Below are 20,704 nucleotides of genomic sequence, written 5' to 3' on the forward strand. Positions count from 1 at the left end.
CAAGAAGCTCGAAAAACCATACCCTGTTCAGCGGATCATCCCCGTATAGTCCATATATGGGAGTACCCCCCCCCCCCCACGGGGGAATCTATGTAGTAGAGAACCCCCCCCCCACGGGGGAATCTATGTAGTAGAGATGGTTCAAAAATATCCAAATAAGCGTCCACAAAAGCGTCAATAAGGCTAATAAAATAGCTTTGCTTTTCCATTGGTAATTCCCTCGAAAGAAATTTTCCCTATGACTTTGTCCTGAAACTTTGCATGAACATTAATTATGTTATGGACATTTAAAAACTGCAATAAAAAGATGGGGTCACTAGTCGCTCTTCAAATATGTCAATTTATGGGTTTTACGGTGAAATGCGGTAGCAGCCGGAAACTGTAATCAAGAACCTTTATTCATAGTTAAAAGTACTTTCATATAACAAAACGTACTTATAACTCGAAATTTACTAGATAATCTATAGTATTAAATCCATCAAAGTCATTGGATGACTATGATTCTTGAACTATTAGTGAAAAATGCAGGTATGTGCGCCTCTACGAACGTCCAAAACTTGCACATGTCAACTATTCCCATCAAAATATTTCAAAATCTATCCAATAAACTTTCCTTCATATTTTGATATATAATGATGAGCATTGCAATTATCGAAAATCTGAAATAAAAGATGGGGGTCACCATTCTCGTTTTTGAATTTTCTTGAAAAAACATCTCAAAATAGTCGAAAACTGACACTTTTTCGCAATTTCTCTACTTAAAAAAGAGGATAAAATGAAGATTGGTTTTCAACATGTTTCTTATTCAGACCCTTTCCTCACATATCCGGAATTTTTTTTTTTTTTTTTTTTTTTTTTTTTTTTTTGCGCGCTCATCCTTTCTACGCATGAATTTAGTGAGCGTGCGCCGTGACGACGTCATATGAATTAATATCTTATAGCTCTAAAACGAAGTCGGTCAACCCCACCCCCCACTCCCCCCATTTTTATTTCGTTTTTTGAAAGGTTTTTTTTTAACTTACTTTAGAGCAAAAATAAAAATATCTGATGATGGGATCAATTCGAAATTACATATTTCGTGTATAATTGGAATGGAATTTTACGTAACGCGAAGGCTTCAAGTCCACACTCGTAGCTCAATAACATTTTATATTTCTAGTTTTTAACACAAATTTCAATCAATAAAGTTATTTGGTTCTTTTTTAGAGTTCTGTGGAAAAATAGGGAAGACCAATTTATTTGTTTCAGTAAAATATGGATTATTTTGACAGCTTTCCATGTTCACGTTATTCGCGCGATTTTACCGTAAAAAGGGTAAACTTCCATGTATTCTGACGGCTAAACGAAGTCGGGGACCACATTTTTTATTTGCCTATTTTACTTCTAGTATGATTTTCTTTCATCGTGTGAAATTTTTAAAAAATCTGACGATGGGATCTTTTGCCCATCATTTTGACGTTTTTTATCACCATGAAATTCGTTAGACACTAGTGACAATATGTATACACAAAAGTTTTGCATTCTTTATTATATTTAATACTATTACAGGCCCAGTTCTCCTTGGAGGCCGTACATACGGGTCATCCTACGAGGCATCATCTTTACAGGGATTGCAAGACGTAAACCATGAAGAATAGAATATGTCCACCGAATCTCTTCATCTGAGATGAAATATAGAAAAATGAAATATAAATCAGTTTATAATTTTATTTTTGTTACAAAAAATCATGTCAGAGCTAGGGGTAAAACCGCAGGAAGCCCAAGCTTGTATGACGATGGCACACTTTGCGTGACATATAATTCTATAGGGGATCCCAAAAAAATGAAGAGTAGGCGCCTCTTGAATGTCACTTACTCACCTTGCGTGACATAAATTCTTCTAAAGGCCGGTTTAGACGATACGCACGATTTTCGAATACAACTATCGCATACAACACGCTCGCGTCATCCTACAACTCGAGTCGTAGCGTGTAAATCAAGCCTTCAACTCGCCTACGACAGACGCGAGCGTGTTGTATGCGATAGTTGTAGGCGAAAATCGTACCGTCTAAACCGGCCTTAAAGGAGATCCGAACTAGGAATATTAGACTCACCTTGCGTGACATATATTTATATATATATATATAGGGGATACGTTCTAGGAATAATACTTACCTTGCGTGATGTATATCCTTCTATAGGGGATCCCAGCCAGGAACGATAGACGTCTTTTACTCATTTCTTTACCCTTTTTATGTTGTTTTGCTTTCTTTGAAGGCTGCTGCTTCTCTTTGATCTCTCTTCTTCGTTCAACCATGAATCTATGAAAATTTGATTGGTTATATGAGTTCCGTCGATGGTGGAGGGTGAGGTGAAGTAGAGAGGAAAGAAAAACCCTCAAAGAAAAAACCTCTTATCCTACCCTGTAAAGACCTTTGGGGATCAAATCGCAGATAATTAGAATTTTGTCATATGAATATTTAGGGGTGAAAAGTATTGTCATGTTTCGCGGACATTAAGCCAACATGTGTGGAAACTCCTTTTAATCAACAACGTGCCTACATCCGGCTGATGATTCAGACTGAATGTTGGGTGATTCTCGGACCATTCGTGTCATGGCGTTTAGGCCTAGTGTTTTACCATAAATGTAATTTTTTTCGCTTTTTGATTGGTCGAGTGCAGTAGAAAATGAGAAGACATACCAACTACTAATTACTAATTCCAAATCGCTCGCGCATGGATTGTGTGCGCACTAAAAACCGTTTTTCTTTCAAATCTTTTGCTATTTTTAAGAAGGGGGAGGGACTTATTTGTTAAATCTCTGTATGATAAAAGTGTAGTGTACAGCGCACACTCCCCTGAGAAAATTTCCTGCACAAAGGCAGACTTACTTTTTCCAGTAGTGAATGAGTGTAGTGAATACAGCCAGTGCCGCTTCATGGAAGATCCCACGTTCAATCATCCCTGATCGAACAAGGTTGGAGATATTTTCTGCCTGATCCGTTGATATGTTGATCTATAGGGAGATCAAACATGAAAATATAACATATCATTGTGTTGAAGATGAACAAATAAAGTGGCATACCATATATCCATGAAAAAGTTAATTAACAAAATTGTACAAATTAGTGCAAAGTTTTGTAGGTCTATGGTACATGGTCTTGAGTGCATACTGATATATCCTTAACATTGTACAAATAATTGCAAGGGTTTGTAAGTCTACAATCTAGAGTGCATACTATAAAGCCTTGAAAAAGTTAACTAATAAAATTGTACAAACTATTGCAAAGTCTATTGTCTAAACTATTGTCCCAGCCTTCTCAATGCTATATATATCACTCGCAAGGCCAATTCTCGAATACGCGTCACCTGTTTGGTGTCCATATCTAGTGAAGGACATCACCGCACTTGAAAAAGCACAAATTAGGGCCTAAAGACTGGCGCTTCGAAAAGCGAGAGGGGAAATGCCATACGAAAAACGATGTAAAACATTGAAGTGGCCTGCACCCTCAGCCCGCAGAGACAGAGACTATCTGACTCTTGTATAGTTTTTGGTTTATATAATCTGAGCTTTGATCATTTTTTCGAATTTGCGAAAGTTAAGTCTACTAGTGCTAACCATTCCTATAAACTATGTACACCTAGAGTTAATTGCTATAAATTTTGCATGGAATTACTGTGAATATTCATGCATTCCAGTAAAGGTCCGTGGAATTTCAAGGTGTTTATATATATTGTTAAAGTCGTGCATAATTTACTTATCGTATTTGTGAATATTTGGATACTGAAATGAGGCTAACACTGTATGAGCGAGTCTGTGATAAAGGGAAACAGCGGGTGAATATTTGACAGCTAATTCAAAAACTGTCTATTCTCTACTTTCACATCCCCATAATACATTGCGTCTTTGGGGGGTAACCAATCAAAAAACTGTCCCAAATTGAAAGGTTTCTTAATTGAATTTATACTATACCTGCTTTTATCTGTACAATACTGGTTATCAGTTTATTCCAAGTTATTTTTGCGTGTACAGATCATCAAGAGTTTTGGTCATAAAGAAAATGTATTGGCTTACGAAAACAATTCTTAAAATTTACCTTAAACGTCTTCAAGCTTCTATCTTTTTCTGTTTTTACTTCTTCATTTTATTTTTGTATACCAAACAAGGTATTGTCAACATTGTCTGATCAGCCTTCAGCAAAATAAGTGGGCTTTTACCCTCTGGCTACCCCCAAAGACGCAATGTATTAGGGGGATGTGAAAGTAGAGATTTCACAGCAGAGCGACCATAAAAGTACAGTAGTGACTGACCTGTATCTTTGGTGGTAGATCAGAGTCAATATACACCCTTGCAATTGTGTTTGCTTTACTCTCAACCTGTTTTTGGTCATCTGTGCTGTAGTTCCCACTCTTGGCACACTCTGTTGCATTGTCTACCATTTCTTTGAACCTTAAAGTGGAAGAGCTTCGTTAGGATGTATGGTTCGGAATAGGTACTTAGCATCAAACATTATATCATGCGCTAGTATATCACTTCAATGCACATCTACTTAGGGCGTAAGGTTTTTTCATTTCAGACCACGTGTCATGTCTTCCCTGAGTATATCATGTCTTTGTTGAACGGTTGCACATGAGAAGATAGTAATGAATATGGATACGACTCAAACAAAGAATCCTTTTCTCAAGGGAATGGCACGTGATCTGGGATGGGAAAAAACTTACGCCCGGCAAGTGGATTTAGTCCATTCTGATATTAATCTCGTGTCTCACATCGTCGTTCTTGATTTAGTAGTGCTTATTCAAGATTCTATAATAAGTCAAGCCCTTTTGCTTCAGGATTGGATAAAATTGACGTTTTCCTGATTTGTCTTGTTTTATTCTTGGAAGCATTGCATGCTGCAGTAAACGACCAATCATGACCGTGAGCTAGTTGCTTAGGGCCAAGAGAAGTCGTGCAGCACAGTATGCATCTCGCATTGGATAAAATTGACGTTTTCCTAATCCTTTGTCTTCTTTTATTCTTGGAAGTATTGCATGCTGCAGTAAACGACCAATCATGACCGTGAGCTAGTTGCTTAGGGCCAAGGGAAGTCGTGCACCACAGTATGCATCTCGCATTGGATAAAATTGACGTTTTCCTAATCCTTTGTCTTCTTTTATTCTTGGAGGTATTGCATGCTGCAGTAAACGACCAATCATGACCGTGAGCTAGTTGCTTAGGGCCAAGGGAAGTCGTGCACCACAGTATGCATCTCGCATTGGATAAAATTGACGTTTTCCTAATCCTTTGTCTTCTTTTATTCTTGGAGGCATTGCATGCTGCAGTAAACGACCAATCATGACCGTGAGCTAGTTGCTTAGGGCATTGGATAAAATTGACGTTTTCCTGATCCTTTGTCTTCTTTTATTCTTGGAAGCATTGCATGCTGCAGTAAACGACCAACCATGACCGTGAGCTAGTTGTTTAGGGCCAAGGGAAGTCGTGCACCACAGCATGCATCTCACATTCGTGCTCATAAAAGAGGTTCTCCTTGGGGGTCGGTGGCGAACGAGACGGAGAGTTGGGGTGGGTGGGTGATTTAACTACAGTGGTTTAACTATATTGCGGATACTCTGTCCGCTGAGCCACAAGGTCAAAGAGAGAGAGCAGACCGTGGGTTAAATAAACATAATCATAACGAATGGACAAAGGAAAAGTGAGACGTACTTGAGAACTTCTTTCCAGAATGCCAAGTCATTCACCAGTTTCTCTGTGGCGATGGACCTGTTGTTGATCATTCTTTTTGTTGGGTTTAAGGCATGTCTCCTGTTATCTGAAAAATAATTCAAAGTTTAGATGAAAACATTTTTGAGAAACTCACATTGGGTCAATATTTTGAAGAGCTGGGGAGGGGGGGATATGCCTTTTTTCTCTGTCTTTTTGTTGCGCTCTTTGGGTATACATAAACATATAAGCAAACCTATTTACGGTGAGATAGACACAAATTCATTACTTAAACTATCTGGCTTCCAATTTGGCCCACAACAGGTACATGGATCGGACGGGATGGGATGAGATGAGATGGGATGAGAGGGTATGAGATAGAATGAAATTAAGTGACATGGGAAGGGATTTGGATGAGAAGAGATGAAATGAAATGAGATGAGATGGCTTGGATGAGATTGGATGAGATGAGGTGGATGGCAAGTTGGGGCTGGAAGGATGAATGAGGTGGATATATAATAGTCTGTATGGATGGCATCCTTACTGTGTTCTATGGTAATCTCTTTTTCCTTTTTGAGAAAATCAATGAATTCTCTTTCCAGTTTAATGGTGTTTATTCCCTTCTGGAAACTTCTAACGTTACTTGCAAACATCGCCCACAAACCGCGCTGTTGATTAAAAAAAAATTAGTTGATTCAAATTTTATAGATACGAACAACTTCTGGGCTGATGTAAGTTAGGGAACGGCTAACTCACAGATCGAGTTCTGAAACAACCTTTGGGCTGATCTAAGTCAGGGCATCGCTAACTCACAGATTGAACCCTGAAACAACCTCTGGGCTGAACTAAGTCAGGGAACAAGCTAACTTACAGATCGAGACCTGAAATAACCTATGGGCAGATCAAAGTTGGGGCATGACTAACTGACAGATCAAATTGGGATTTAAATTGTTAGGTTTGGCGGAAAGGGGAAAACTTAAGAACCTGGAAAAAACTTTGAATCAAGAGAAAGACCTCACAAACATGCATGTGTTGCCGAGTTCAGAAATCCAACCCAAAACCCCAGAGATGAGAGGCGAGGGTACTATTGCTACTCCACCTTTGAATCCTAGTATAAGAACCTTGGAGCAACAACGGATAGGACAATCGCTTGAACATATAACTGACCGTCTTTCCGTGAGCCGCTATCTTGGCCACTCCAGCAAGTGTGTTTCTCATGGCGTACTTGTTTAAGGTTTCACTGTGGTCCTCTTCAGGGAATGTGCCCACATATTTACGAAACCTAAAATAAAGGAATATTCAATCAGAACGCTGCTGGGGGTTACGGAACAAGAAAGCTGTTGGTGGTTCGTATACGGAATTAATCCACAGTTACGTGGATTCCGTGCGTCCGTGCGTCCGTGCGTCCGTGCGTCCGTGCGTCCGTGCGTCCGTGCGTCCGTGCGTCCGTGCGTACGTGCGTCCGTGCGTCCGTGCGTCCGTGCGTCCGTGCGTCCGTGCGTCCGTGCGTCCGTGCGTCCGTGCGTCCGTGCGTCCGTTCGTCCGTGCGTCCGTGCGTCCGTGCGTCCGTGCGTCCGTGCGTCCGTGCGTCCGTGCGTCCGTGCGTCCGTGCGTCCGTGCGTCCGTGCGTCCGTGCGTCCGTGCGTTCGTTTGTTCGTTCGTTCGTTCGTTCGTTCGTTTGCTCGTTTACTCGTTTGATCGTTCGCTCGTTTGCTCGTGTTTATTCTTCAAATTTATTGATTTATTTCTCTATATATTTGCATTTTTATTGTTCGCTTACAAAAAACATCTGCTTACCATTGCTCCTCCAGTGTTCTGGCCACACAGGTTTGAGCAGAGATTAGCATGGGTGGTGTGACCTTGTCTAATACAGGAATATCCCGAATGATGTCCGCTTTGCATTGTAGATTCTCAGCTTTAAGAAATATATAAAATTATTTTCTCAAGTTTCTATTAAAAAAGGGTTACGTAGAAATTGTTTGGTAGAAAAATATATAGTAATGCTATGGGTCAAGGAAGATCAATGGTCAACAAACTACAAATCGTGTGGTATTTCTAACTTTTTGATATTATTATAAATCATAAATTATTATCCATCATCGTCATCATTTTAATCATCACTAGGCAATAATATTATCACTGTCATCGTGACCATCGTAATCGCCATGAACATGAAGATCGCCACCATCAGCAACAGTATCACCATCATCATCATCATCATCATCAATATCATCATCATCATCATCAATATCATCATCATCATCATCAGAATCATCATCATCATCACAATCATCATCATCACAATCATCATCATTACCATCATCATCATCAGCAACAGTATCCCCATCATCACCATCACAATCATCATCATCATAATCATTATCCTCATGACCACCATAATTGTCATCCTTCTCATGGTGACCGCTACCATATGTTGTCATAGTTGTTCAGTGATAAACTCAAGAAGCAATAAACACATGTGTGGTTATCGTTATCACATGCGTTAGTGCAGGAAAGAAGATACTTACTAGCAGGCACCTCAATGTTGATGAAATACTTCCTCACGATGACGTTGGCCCTGCCCTGTCGAGACTTGGCATCTTTACAATTATTCTTCATGTTTTCAACAGCTTGCCAGAAGAGAAGAGGAGTTTCCGATGACTGTTCTTGAAGATAAGTTCGAAACCATGCAAATTGTGCCGTCTCGTGAAGACACTCTTGGAAAGTCCTGCATCAATGAATTGAAGTGACATAGAAATTATAGGAATATGCTATAATAGTAATTCCAAAATATTATATTATATTATCTTATATTATGTGATGTGATGTGATGTGATGTGATGTGATGTGATGTGATGTGATGTGATGTGATGTGATGTGATGTGATGTGATGTGATGTGATGTGATGTGATGTGATGTGATGTGATGTGATGTGATGTGATGTGATGTGATGTGATGTGATGTGATGTGATGTGATGTTACTTTGCCTATATCAAGATGGTTTTGCTGGTTTTGTACACCGCTATTTTTGAAGTTTACATACTCTTTTGCAGAGGTTTTTTTTCTTTCACAGGCTTAGCCTCCTTTATGTCAGCTATTCACAGATGCAATTAAAAGTCCATGGGATTTCAAAATATTGGTAATGTTCAAGCTGCACATTCTTTAAGTTGACTTTTGCAAATTAGATAATCATAAAGGATCGATATCTTAAGCACCTTGGTCTGTTTGGTCGTACTCTAACAACCTGTGCATCTTCTTCTTTCTTCTCCGCGACTTCCTTCTTAATCTGTCCATAGAAATGCGACACTCTCCTCGCTCGCTCCATGTCCCGCTGTTTATTGACTTCTTTCAAAGAAGGAATCTTTTCGCTTTCGTCTATTTCTTCCTCTTCATCATCGCCTTCGTCGAAGCCTGGATCAAGATAATGGAGTGGTTTGTTATCTAAGCGTCTTTCATCTCAATATTATCTTTAAAGAAGCCTTATACAATGTGATTTACAATGATCATTATATGCGCATGCACTGGCTTAGCGAGTAGAGGTGGGAGATTGATGGGAGGCAGCCTGAAATTCGCGAACAGGCGCGTTTTTGGCGCAAAAGTTGTCGCCAAATTCGCAAAAACTAAATTAACTATGGAAAGAGCATTAATGGTAAGGGGATTTTCTGTAGCCGCAGCATTTACCAATGCCAGCAACAATAAATTTCTCACTGAAATGTTTCGTATTTTCTTGACAAATAATATTAGATCAAATGAAAACCGTTCATGCTACTGCTATGAAGTGATACATCAGAAAGTGACGGTTATGGCGCGGACACACGATCCTGTTTCATACGAAACTGCTTGTGTTGCCACAGATGGGAACCCTGTGTCATGTTTGGAGTTTCTGTGGTTACTGGCCAGCGGCAGCACGTGAGAGTATACGTCTGTGCTACGTTTTGGTCAAGCGTGTGGTTGTACTGTTTTGTTAACTAACATAGATTTCGCCGAGTTTTGGTGTTATTTTATGTTAAAAGGTGATCAAAATGGTGAATTAAAGTTTGAATACGTATGAGGTATGACTGAAACTCCTTCCGAGGTCGGTCGGGAGCCACATCTTGCGATGGGGAAATTTACACGTTCCCTATTTTGTGTTCTCATGCGCACCTCAGTTACCCTTGTCAAGTCACCGCTTCCCTCTACTCCTATGTCGTTTAGATACTGGGTTTTAAGGAGCTTACTGTTGGCTTAGCTGTACTAACCAGGATCCTGAAGACTGATCACCAATTGCAGGGCACGTAACATGTTTAGATTGGCCAGTTTACTCGTGTCGTCATCGCTGAGATAATCCGTTTCTTCTTCTTCTTCTTCTTCTTCCGACTCTGAATCGTCTTCTCCCTTCTCCTTTAGCACCTCTACCTTGGGCGGGACTCGTACAATTTTCTTGTATCTTGTCTGGTTTAGAAAGGATGTCGTCAATGTTAAAAAGGCGATAATTTTTTGATGGCAATTTAGGTATTTTGAGGTAAAAGCATCCCAGGTGATTGGACTCGGGCAAGGCCTATCATGTGGTCATGGCCTGGGCGGACCAACACTAAGGGCCTTAAAATATCTAAGTAGAATGTGTTGCCTTTACTCTAAAAATATCTAAAGATGGGTAGACCTTCGCCGTGGCTTGTATGACCACGTTAATTGGCGGTCCCGTCACATCTAGAGACATCGAACACAGAGGGCCAAAGTTTATCATTGTCGACTGTCAATTGTGACACCCTCTATCTTATTTTTGTTTTGAATTGACTAGCCGTACCTTGCACTTTTTAAGCTATAATTAGAGAGCTGCGTTAATTGTTGTGAAACTAACTTACCACTGAGCTTGTAAAGTGGTCCTCATCTGCACGGATAAACTGTAAGACGAGTGTTGAAAGGTCCTAGAAAAAAAGCTATTTTTACAATGACTTACAAATTTCTCTTGGTTATTTTTTATCATCAATAAGAGGACAGACAGGTAAAGCTGACGTCAACGAGCGTGTGCTCTTTCCGTTGATTGTTTTGATGGCTAAAAATAAGAAGTTTTTATCGTTTTTGTTATTGTAAAAAACAAAAAGACATCAGTTTTTTATGTGTCTGTCCTCTTATTGACGATAAATTTCGTCATCACTATGTCAAAGTAGTATGTGGATCCACTCGGCTACGCCTTTTGGATCCACACTATTTTGTTAAATCGTACTGACAAATATACTAAAACTATACACTCTATATTCTAAGTAAGTCAGGGCAAGTCTAACTCACCGATCGAACCCTGGAGCCAGCTCTGGGCTGATGTCTATCGCATAAATCGAATAGTTTTAAGCTACTCAGGTCTTGTTGAGAGGTAAACAACTACGTAACCCTCGATTCCCAGTGAAAGACAAACACTGCTTATGCTGAATTATTTAACGTTTATATCGAAATATTGTCATTCGGCTGGCATGAAGGAGAGGAGATCGGAAATGACGTCCATTGACAGCTACCCTGGTCCCAGAGGCTCGACAATTTTTCTCCCGGCCCCGTAAAATATACGTGGAGAAAAATCGTCGAGCCTCTGGGACCTGGGTAATTGACAGCTATTTAAGAGGAATTTTTTTTCAATAATGAGCAGTAATGGCAAAAAAGCACCAAAAACTAGACTTTCGTATAAGTTTTGACCCCAATTTTTGTTTTGGGTTAACACTCAAAACCTATTTTAAACAGTTAGAAACTGATGTTCTATGATAAAATGCCTGTTTGAAGCAGTATTTTCAATTGTACAAAGATGTTTTGTTGCATTTGTGTTAGATAGTAGCTTTGTCAGGCTTTTTTTATAGAAAATATATAGGGGAAATAAGCAAATGAAGGCCTAAACCTTATTTTCGATTCAAATTTTTTCTTTGGGTTAACACTTTGATTCCCCTTTCATCGGTCATCTCCACTTCCAAACAAGTTAAACTTTCTGAATAACAAGATTTTAGCCTTGTACAACAGCCTTTCCTCAAGAAAATAGTGTTTGGCGCTCACTGCTTGAATACGAAAAGGATTCTCTTTTAATATCTAAATACCTGAACTACATTATGGGATACATGAGTCAGTAGAGCATCTCCTTGGTCGATCGGAAGCAAGTCAATCAACTGTTTTCTTGATCTTGAATTAACTGGAACAATACGTGGGGAATCAGGAAGAAGGAAGGTTCCAATAAGAGTCATAGCCATACGGTACTTGTTCATTGGACCAAGGCTTTCTGGTGGTGCAAGATACCGCTGAGCCTCGTTCCAGAACTGCAGGCGAATGAGTGCTGTGTCTTCGCGTATTCTTTCTAGGTAATCGTAGAACGGTCCACCCGCTAGTCGGTCTGATGCTACTGCAGCCAGTATACCACCTGATTGTGAAGCAGCATCTGAGAAAAATAATGTATACATAACATATCACTTGTTTGAAAAGAAGTATCCTCTTTTACGACTTTGGTCATGTCCTTGGAAACAACGTGTTGCAATAAAATTAAACGTTAACGAGGTTAAAAGACTCCGCGCTAGCTGCGAAGTATCAAATGTTCATGGACAGCATCAAGCAATAGACCTCTTCGGCTCTGACGTAATGTCTTCCCATTTCAGACCACATGTCATTCCCTAGAGTATCATTTGTTTGTTTAAGGTTTGTGCTCGGTCAAACATGAGAAGACACATGAATATGGATTCAGCTCAAACAAAGAATCTTATTCTCAAGGGAATGACACGTGGTCTGAAATGGGAAAACATTACCCCAAGCCGAAGGGGTCTATTATAGACTCCGTTAAGTCAAGGGACAATTAGATGTTCTTCTAATCCGACACCACATCAAGATTTATTTCACCAATCAACTTGCACCAAAAGGAAGATGGGAAAAGTGGTGTAGTAAAAGCAACCCTTGAGGTTGAACTCGCGGTTGGGAAGAGAATAACACGTCAAACAAGCTTAGCCTATTATGCGTGCTATCTTTTTTTGACCACAACGGTAAGAAGGAAACTTACCCCCGAGCCACCCAGGCCCGGCCTAAAATGGGCGATCTGAGATACATAGTGTTTGTGCTTTTATGTTTTCCAGATTAAAAAAATCATATTCGACTCGAAGGTCAAACCCTTCATATTCTAATTTAAAAGGAAACTGTGTTTCGGCTGTGAATGTATTAAAGTTTCAAACGTGTTACTTGCCTCAGATTTAGCTAGGTGTACTTTCTAGCAAGGAAAAGCTGCTATGAAAGTTTATTTGCACTATTCGTCGGTTGAAGCTGTGCTTTTTTACGCATGTAACGAGGATAAAACAAGGTGTACACTTACCTTGAAGAATTCTTTGCAATTCCAAGATATGATAGGGGAGTGCCGTACGAGGTTTGTTGAACACTCCCATCACGTCACCTGGTGCTACCCCAAGCTGGATCAACCGAGGCAGGGGAGCTTTCTCAATGGCTTCCAGTGTGGTCGTGTAATACTCCCCTGAAAAAAAGTCAAGCATCAGAAAGGAATGATCCATTCGTTGGTAAGTGTCTGTTAGATATCAATTCAATTGATTTGAAGATTTTTGTCTGGATTCTCCCCTCAACAAAATCCAAGGCACTAAACTCCAATTTGATCTGCAGGTTAGCAGGCCCGTGCTCGGAGTCTGATCGGCCCCCAAAAAAATCTATAGGCTTCGTTAAGAATAATTCAATGAAGGTTCTGTCTCATTCCCTCAAGGTCAATCCAGCAGTGTGCTTTTGTCCAAAAAACGATTAAAAAAAGTAATCCTCAAGTTTGGAAAATTATCATGGAAAATCAAAGGAAATGCAACAGCTCAAAATGTTTAATTTGGGGTAGAAAAAGAGTAACATTGAAAAAATTAAAACTTTTATGTGATTATGACGGAATTCCCGGGAATTCCAGCCCATGTCCATCGATAAAAAAAGAATTCATAGTGCTATACACCAGAGACATTCGTAGAAGCTGAGGTGTCATATGGACTTGACCTGACGGTAATGACAATTAGGACTTCTAGTGTCCTTGGGTGTGTGGATTACGCAAGAAAATGTTCAAGCCGAGGCATCATGGCAGAGAATAGCTGACTCCCAGATCGTGTTCTTTGCATTCTCTGCCACGCATATTGATACGAAGTAGGGAAAAATTTAGTAGTCTATTTGCTGCATTGTTTTAACGGGTGTTATTATGCTAAATTATTGAAACCGTAGTCCAGTCGAAAAAACTTAGGCTTTGAAGAGACTGAGTTAAGCGCGATTTGGGTAGGTTAATAAAACCTGGATGAGTGACATTAATCTTGTCAGGCTTTCGTTCTTTTTTATCTTGTTATATATTTTTCCAGGTACACTTACCTTCAGGAGTGTAGCGTTTTTCGTACGATGTCATCCATTCATCTTTACGGCCAACGCCGTCTGAATGCAAGGCTTCAAACATTGTAATCTTCCCCTTCCTGTCGGGGGGTGCAAGCGCATATGGTTGATCAGGATGAGCTAAGTTGAATCTTATCTGCCTCCTTATATCCCTGGGAAATATCTGTTTTTTCTTTGGAACCACCTTTTCTTCAATAGTAGATACCTTTCGCCTTGCAAGACCCCTGCCATCTTTCTCCCGATCAACTTCCTTCCTGCTTCTTCTTTTCTCCGCTTCTTCGCTCTCTTCCTGGCCAAATGTCCCTTCTCCTATTCTCCTTTTCAGTTCTTCTAGGGTGTCTGGCGTAGACAAAGCAGAGTCTGACGCCGAGCTACCTCCGCTCAGTGCTCTCTTGGTTAAAGGAAAAGGAGACGAAGAGCTAGACTTTAAACCTGTCGGCGTACCAGTGATATGATAGCTGTAAACACTAGTTGGTGTCTCTATTGATTCTTCAGTACTTTCCTCCGGTGTTGACGATGTAGTAGAGTCTGATGTCCCTTCGAAACTTTCCTCGGATGTCGTTTCTGGGGATACTTTGGGTGGTTGTTGCTGTAGTGCAACGTGTGCGATTGGCCTCGAGTACATTTGAAATTCTCTTCTCAAGTCCTTATGTCTTTTTTTCTGTGGTTTAGCTCCAGTTGTTGCGTGAGGGGATTTGCCATGTGGTTGCTAGGAAGCATCAAATTTATTTTAAAATGTAAACCAAATCTTATATTTTTTGTTACTCTCTTAGTAGGGCCCACTTTTTCCTCGTTTTAGATTATGTGTCATTCCCTTGAGTATCATTTCTTTGTTCGCGAGTTGGTGTGATGTCATGCTCTCAGCATGTGATAATCTGATATTTTATGCATATATTGTAAGAGCATTGAGATGTCATGTAATGCGCGTTTGAAAATTATAAAATTATTATTATTTGCTTTCCCATTGCGTATGTAAAGACATGAATATGGATACGACTCAAACAAAGAATCTCATTCTAAAGAGAATGACACGTGTTCTGAAATGGGGAAAAATTACACCCGAGCTAAGAAATAAGAAATGACAGTCAACTCTCGTTACAGCGGACACCCTCGGGACCGTCACTTCATGTACGTAATAGCGATCGTCTGCAATAGCGAAAATTATTTACGGTCATTTCTTTGTCAGTATTTTTGTTGCGGATTTTTCTCCTGTCCGTAATAGCAAGGTGTCCGTAATATCGGGGTGTCCGCAAGGCGAGAGTTCACTGTATTTAATAAATATTAAATATTAAAATCATTTCAGCTAATAACTTCTCCTAAATTCCCACCCTCCCTCCCAACCTCCATCCCTTCTTCACTACATCCACTCATCCATCCATCCATCCATCCATCCATCCATCCATCCATCCATCCATCCATCCATCCATCCATCCATCCATCCATCCATCCATCCATCCAACTTGAGATTATCACAGGCGCGTTTCTTTTAAATGTTTAAATTGAGTAGATTTGCACAATGGAATTACCAAACCATCTTACTCGGATTTCTCCGTCAGGCGTTGGGGTGACACCTGCTCCTCCTCCTCCTTCTATTCCTGCTTGTTCTGCTTCACCTTGCTCTTCCTCACCATTCTCTTCGCTATCCACAATCCCCCAAAACCATTTATGCCAGCGCGCATTCCTCTGTCTCTCCTCCTCTTCTGCTTCGAGTTCACTGGTGCTGTCTGAGGAATCGGGCCTATGTAGCTGCATGTATTCCTCGACTGTTTCCACATCTGCTCGATCACCGGTTCTTTCGTACTTGATTCGCGACATTTCTCTCATAGATTTGAGTCTTTCAGCGTCCGGTCCAAGGTCGGTAATTATGGACTGCTTTCTCAACACTCTGCCTACAACGAATATATGGGAAAATTTAAGATGGCTTTAAGAGGATTTTTCAATAATGAGCAAATAATGGCAAAAAGCAAATGAAGGCCTAAACCTCAGCCATTTTCGAATAAAACTTTTGCTTTGGGTTAACACTTAGATTCCACTTTCATCGGTCATCTCCACTTCCAAAACAAGTTAAACTTTCTGAATAACAAGAATGTAGCCTTGTACAACAGCCTTTCTTCAAGAAAATAGTTTTTGGCGCTCACTGCTTGAATACAAAAAGAATTCTCTCTTAATAAATAAGATCTCGCTTTTTGATAGGTTGGTGGCGCGCGTTGTTATAGATCGTAGCAAACAGAACAGGAGTGCATTTTATAATTCACCATCAATTCGTATTTAAAATAATGGTAAAGAAATTTGTATTTTATAAAATATATCTCGTGTTCTGCCAATCCCCGGGAGTTTATAACTATACAGAGCACGCGCGCGCGTACTTTATCTAAAATGATTCAATATAACATGACATCCAGCAGTTGTAACAAAGCTTTGATAAGATATGGAAAACATTTAGGATTTGCGCCTCTCCAATCCAACAGATAGACGCATGTTTAACCAAATGAGCATTGAGTCAGCTGATTTTTGTCGAGGTGGAGTGGGGATAGTTTTACCTCGATGGTCCTTGTGACGCATTCTTATCTTCTCTCTGTGTACCACGAATTTAGGTGCCCAGTAGGACCTCAGTTGCTCTAATATTATTTTCTGTAAAGGAACAAATATGTTGTCCGAGAAAACCGAGATGTTTGGTTGACACAGTCTCTTGGTGAACTCAACAGGAGCAGAAAAAGATTTGCCGTCCAATTCGTTGTTCAATCCTCCACACATACTTTGCCATTTCATTAATTCTGTCAGCTCGAATGGAGATCCTCCCTTGAGGTACTTGTTTTGAATCTCTCGAAAACTGTAGCGTCTGTTTTGTGGTTTGGTTTGGTGGTGATAACGTTCGGCGTCTAACCAGAAGGAGAAGATGTGTTCTCCCATGGTGCCGCGAAGGAAGCGTCGAAAGGCGTGCATTCCCTCCACGCTGCTCAAGTACATTGCAACCAACACGTTGGATTCTAGAAAGATTAAACAGTTTATATATTTAAAAACGTAGATACATACGATTAGATCAGTGTCCAGTTATATGAAATTACCTTGCTGTAAAGATGAATCATACCTAATAATTAACCGTCAAAATTAATTATCGTACCTTGCAATTGAATCAACTAATTTTTAAGCATAGTATAGCAGTAATAAAGTAAGCGTTCGCTGTGTGTAATGAAATAGAGAGAATAAGAGAAAAAATCCCCTTGGCGGGAATCGAACCCACGTCTTCGGTATTCCAGTCCGATGTGTTAACCATTACACTACAAGGACCAACCACGCTGGTAACGCAGCCGGAATATGAAATGTAGGGTACTCGTGAGGATCCCAGAGCGATATTTTTTCTCTATAGGTAAGTTGAACACCAGGGCGCTTATTACCTAATTAGCGCTCTGTTGAACAACGTAAATATGTACGCAAAGAATAGACATAGTATATAGTAGTAATAAGGTATGCTTTCGGTGTGTGTAATGAAATAGAGAGAATAAGAGAAAAATATCAAATGCCATTTGAAATCTTTTTCTTTTTCTCTCTAATTTTAAAAACAGCTAGGACATAACTAACTAACAGATGGAATCGGAATTTAGCGCGTTAGGTTTTGTGGATGAGTAAATAATAACCGTAGCGTCCCGAAGAAAACCCCTCGAATGAAGGAAGACCTAACAAACTCCACTTTCAGTTTTTCTCTTCTTCAATTCTAATAAATAGCTTACAGGACTCCATTTAAACTAGTCTTGCTAAACTGGATGTTCCTGTATCAATATTTACTTAAATAAATAAGAAATAAAAACACTCTTACCATTGGTCGCATTCACGATTAACTTGCATAGCGAGTAATCCAGAAACAAGTCAGTCTTCAAGAAGAATGGTAAACGCGATTTTCGGACCCATATTTTGATTTTAGCTTGAATGACGTGCTAAAAGAGAAGAAGTATACGTTAGGATGGTGCCATCTAGCAACCATGTTTTGTGTCTATAGTTTGTTGGTGCACCGTGCTGCACTAAGGAGGCTCGAAACGGTTTTTCTTGAGCGCGCGCTCTAGGTCCGATGACGTAGAACTTGCAAAAGGAAAATTTTTGTACTCATAAATTTTAAAGTTTAAACTGAAAAAAAATCAAAAATTCTGCGCTGAAATTTCTTCAAATTTTGCATAGGGTTTTAGTTTATGTTTTCAAAAACTTAAGGAATTCCCTTTTACAGGATTTTTTTCTTTTTTGTCAAAAAGATGATTACGATACTGGCAAAGTTTAAATATTCCGGTTTTTAAAAAATTTCATCATTTGGTTCCAGAGTTATGATTTTTTGAATAAACATATTTGATGGCACCAAGGGTTCTGACGTTGTCATAGCAACGTCTGACGTCATTTTTTCATGTTCATTGTGATCTTTGGTTTATAGTCTTTTGCATTCCGGGTTTACTTGCTGTCATATTATAGCCATATCCATTTTTTTTAGTTCATATTTGTGAGTGTATGTGAAGGTACGAAACACTTTCCAGCCTCCTTAAGTTTGTTTGATCATTTGTTTAATTCGTTTTGTGTCGTGATTGATTAACTTTCTTTGAGTGGTCCCGATTAGTGTCCGCACATTAACTACTTACATAACAGGTTCTCTTGATGGGAGGGTCGATCTCAAAGGTGCCATCCGATGTGCTATAGCGAAGCCTTTTGCCAAAAATCTAGAAGAAATATTCATGTTCAAAAACAAGTAATCATTGGTAGAAATAGTGTGAGCGATACAGATAGGAAAAACGAAAGACCATTTCAGAGAAAAGTGGGATAATTATTAATAATTGATGGTCAATTTGACAAGAAAAGTAGGATAAAAACATGATTTTGAATAGAGGTTTTGCTCATCACGTGCCCACACCCATAATATAGCTTGGACTGCCTGTGGTTAGATGGCAGAACAATAAAATCACTTTGCTTCTGGGAATAAACCTCTTGCATGTGACGTCAAAGCAACTCAATTTGGAGGACAAAACAAAACAATTTCAATCTCATGAGAATTGGAAACCTATTGTTATGTACTCCAAATTGAGATGCATTCCAACGTGCTGCAATGGATCTATGAATTCTTTCTCATGTAAAACGGATTGTATTGTTCCTGCTATCTAATATGGCTGCCGTCACGTGATGGCGCAAACCTCTATACAGATCTTTACAGACACTCACCGGAAGAGAAAGGAATGTGTTGAAAAAGTCTACAAAGGTTGAATCTTCTAACAGATTCTCAAACTCTTCTTGGCTGATGTCTTGAGTTTTAAAAAAAAGAAAGAAAGAAAAATTAAATACATTAAAGCAAGGAAAGAGAACATGACGATGAGATGGAAGATGAGAGAACACAACGAAGACAAGAAAACACAAAGAAAAGGAATGAGAAGAATTTTGTCTGTTCTGTGTAGCTTTAGCTTACATACCTGTTACTGAAGGAGCACCGGTATTTGAAGGGGGTAAATAGGGAAGTTTTAACGCTTTAACGCAGGAATATGGCTTGGGAAGAAGAGAAGAGAAGAGAAGAGAAGAGAACTCGTCTTACCCGGTGAGATCGTATAACAGTCTTCTGTATCATCCATCTCTTATTTATTATCTTGCTTCATCCAAATAACCCACATAATGAAGTCCTTTCAGCTCATTCTGTAGAAATGAGCTAAGAATCAATCGTCAAATCGTTCGTTCGTTCATTCGATCCGCATTTCTAATTAACCGCGTCATCAATAACATGTATGACGTCATGCAGTATCATGGACGCGCCGCAGCTTTACAGCGCAACACGCAAAAGTATAACCACATTTAATGTATTCGTATAATTCTATGCACAGGCTTTTACCTGCCAAACGAGCATTTACGCGCCTTATTTGGTAAAACCAGCCGACTTCGCATCAAAATGTTGGTTTAAAGTATACGATATGAAGTATAGAAGTATGAGAACACATTCAATATGGTCATACTTTTGTGCGTTGTGCTGTAACATAGTTTGGCTTGACTAACATTTTCTTCTTTTGAAATTGTTTTTTCCCTTTCCTACACAACCACAGGGAGCCCGATTTAGATTAAAGTGAATGGTGAAAATAAAATCGGAAAAATTAAATAATTAATTATTTTTTTAATTCGAGATCAAGATAATGTCCACTGTAATGCGAAAGAGCAAAACAAATCAATGAAAAATGCACTAGAACTTTTTTTTTTTCGCGCGCGCCTTTGCTTTCCTATACAATTCAACTATGGTATCTGATGTTGATCTTATGTATATATACTCTGACAAATTAAAAAAAGAAAAAACATTACCTATTATCATTAAAATCAGGAATAATTTTGTTTTTTTCTTCTTTTATCAGGGCCAGGATAGATCCTTCCCACTGCCTCGATATATGATCGATTGGAGATGAGCTTGAAGGAAAGAATTTGATGGTAGCAAATGTCATCCTTCTAAATAGACACTTTCACTCGAAAATAAGCCTAACAATTTCGAATCGATATTTTACTGCCAACCGGTTAGCTCAGTTGGTAAGAGCGTCGGACTTTTGTGCAGGAGGTCGTGGAGAAGGTGCTGCCTTTGTAATTAAATCTGCAAATGGTTAGACCTTCAAGTCTTCTCGGACAAGGACTTAAAATCGTAGGCCCGGTCTCCCAGCCCTTCCTAACCTACAGTAAAATGGGGGA

The 20,704-nt window shown here is 39.5% G+C and overlaps 1 protein-coding gene across 1 annotated transcript; it reads right to left on the reverse strand.

Moving 5' to 3' along the window:
- Positions 1-1,537: 1,537 nt before the first annotated feature.
- LOC116306964 (uncharacterized) lies at positions 1,538-19,617 on the reverse strand. The gene is made up of 21 exons (XM_031717102.2): positions 19,581-19,617; positions 19,217-19,296; positions 18,643-18,720; positions 17,841-17,958; positions 16,567-17,013; positions 15,566-15,915; positions 14,009-14,735; positions 12,984-13,139; positions 11,734-12,068; positions 10,525-10,587; positions 9,922-10,114; positions 8,899-9,094; positions 8,212-8,411; positions 7,481-7,598; positions 6,851-6,965; positions 6,228-6,351; positions 5,687-5,792; positions 4,291-4,429; positions 2,871-2,995; positions 2,155-2,300; positions 1,538-1,661 (listed from the first exon to the last, which is right to left on the reverse strand). The coding sequence occupies exons 1-21, from the start codon at positions 19,615-19,617 to the stop codon at positions 1,543-1,545; spliced, it is 3,972 nt and encodes a 1,323-aa protein (XP_031572962.2). The 3' UTR covers positions 1,538-1,542.
- Between the last annotated feature and the right edge of the window lie 1,087 nt (positions 19,618-20,704).

The sequence above is a fragment of the Actinia tenebrosa genome, unplaced genomic scaffold (assembly GCF_029948245.1).
Source record: "Actinia tenebrosa isolate PJP-AT-01 unplaced genomic scaffold, QUT_ActTen_1.0 PGA_scaffold2__45_contigs__length_23673736, whole genome shotgun sequence".
Taxonomy (NCBI): domain Eukaryota; kingdom Metazoa; phylum Cnidaria; class Anthozoa; order Actiniaria; family Actiniidae; genus Actinia; species Actinia tenebrosa.

Excerpts from the sequence above, each read along its gene's own strand:
- LOC116306964 (XM_031717102.2), bottom strand. The coding sequence starts at position 19,617 with ATGGATGATACAGAAGACTGTTATACGATCTCACCGG. Across the intron at positions 6,966-7,480 it reads AGAACACTGGAGGAGCAATG|GTTTCGTAAATATGTGGGCA; the intron begins GTAAGCAGATGT and ends CCTTTATTTTAG. Across the intron at positions 2,996-4,290 it reads ATCTACCACCAAAGATACAG|ATCAACATATCAACGGATCA; the intron begins GTCAGTCACTAC and ends ATCTCCCTATAG.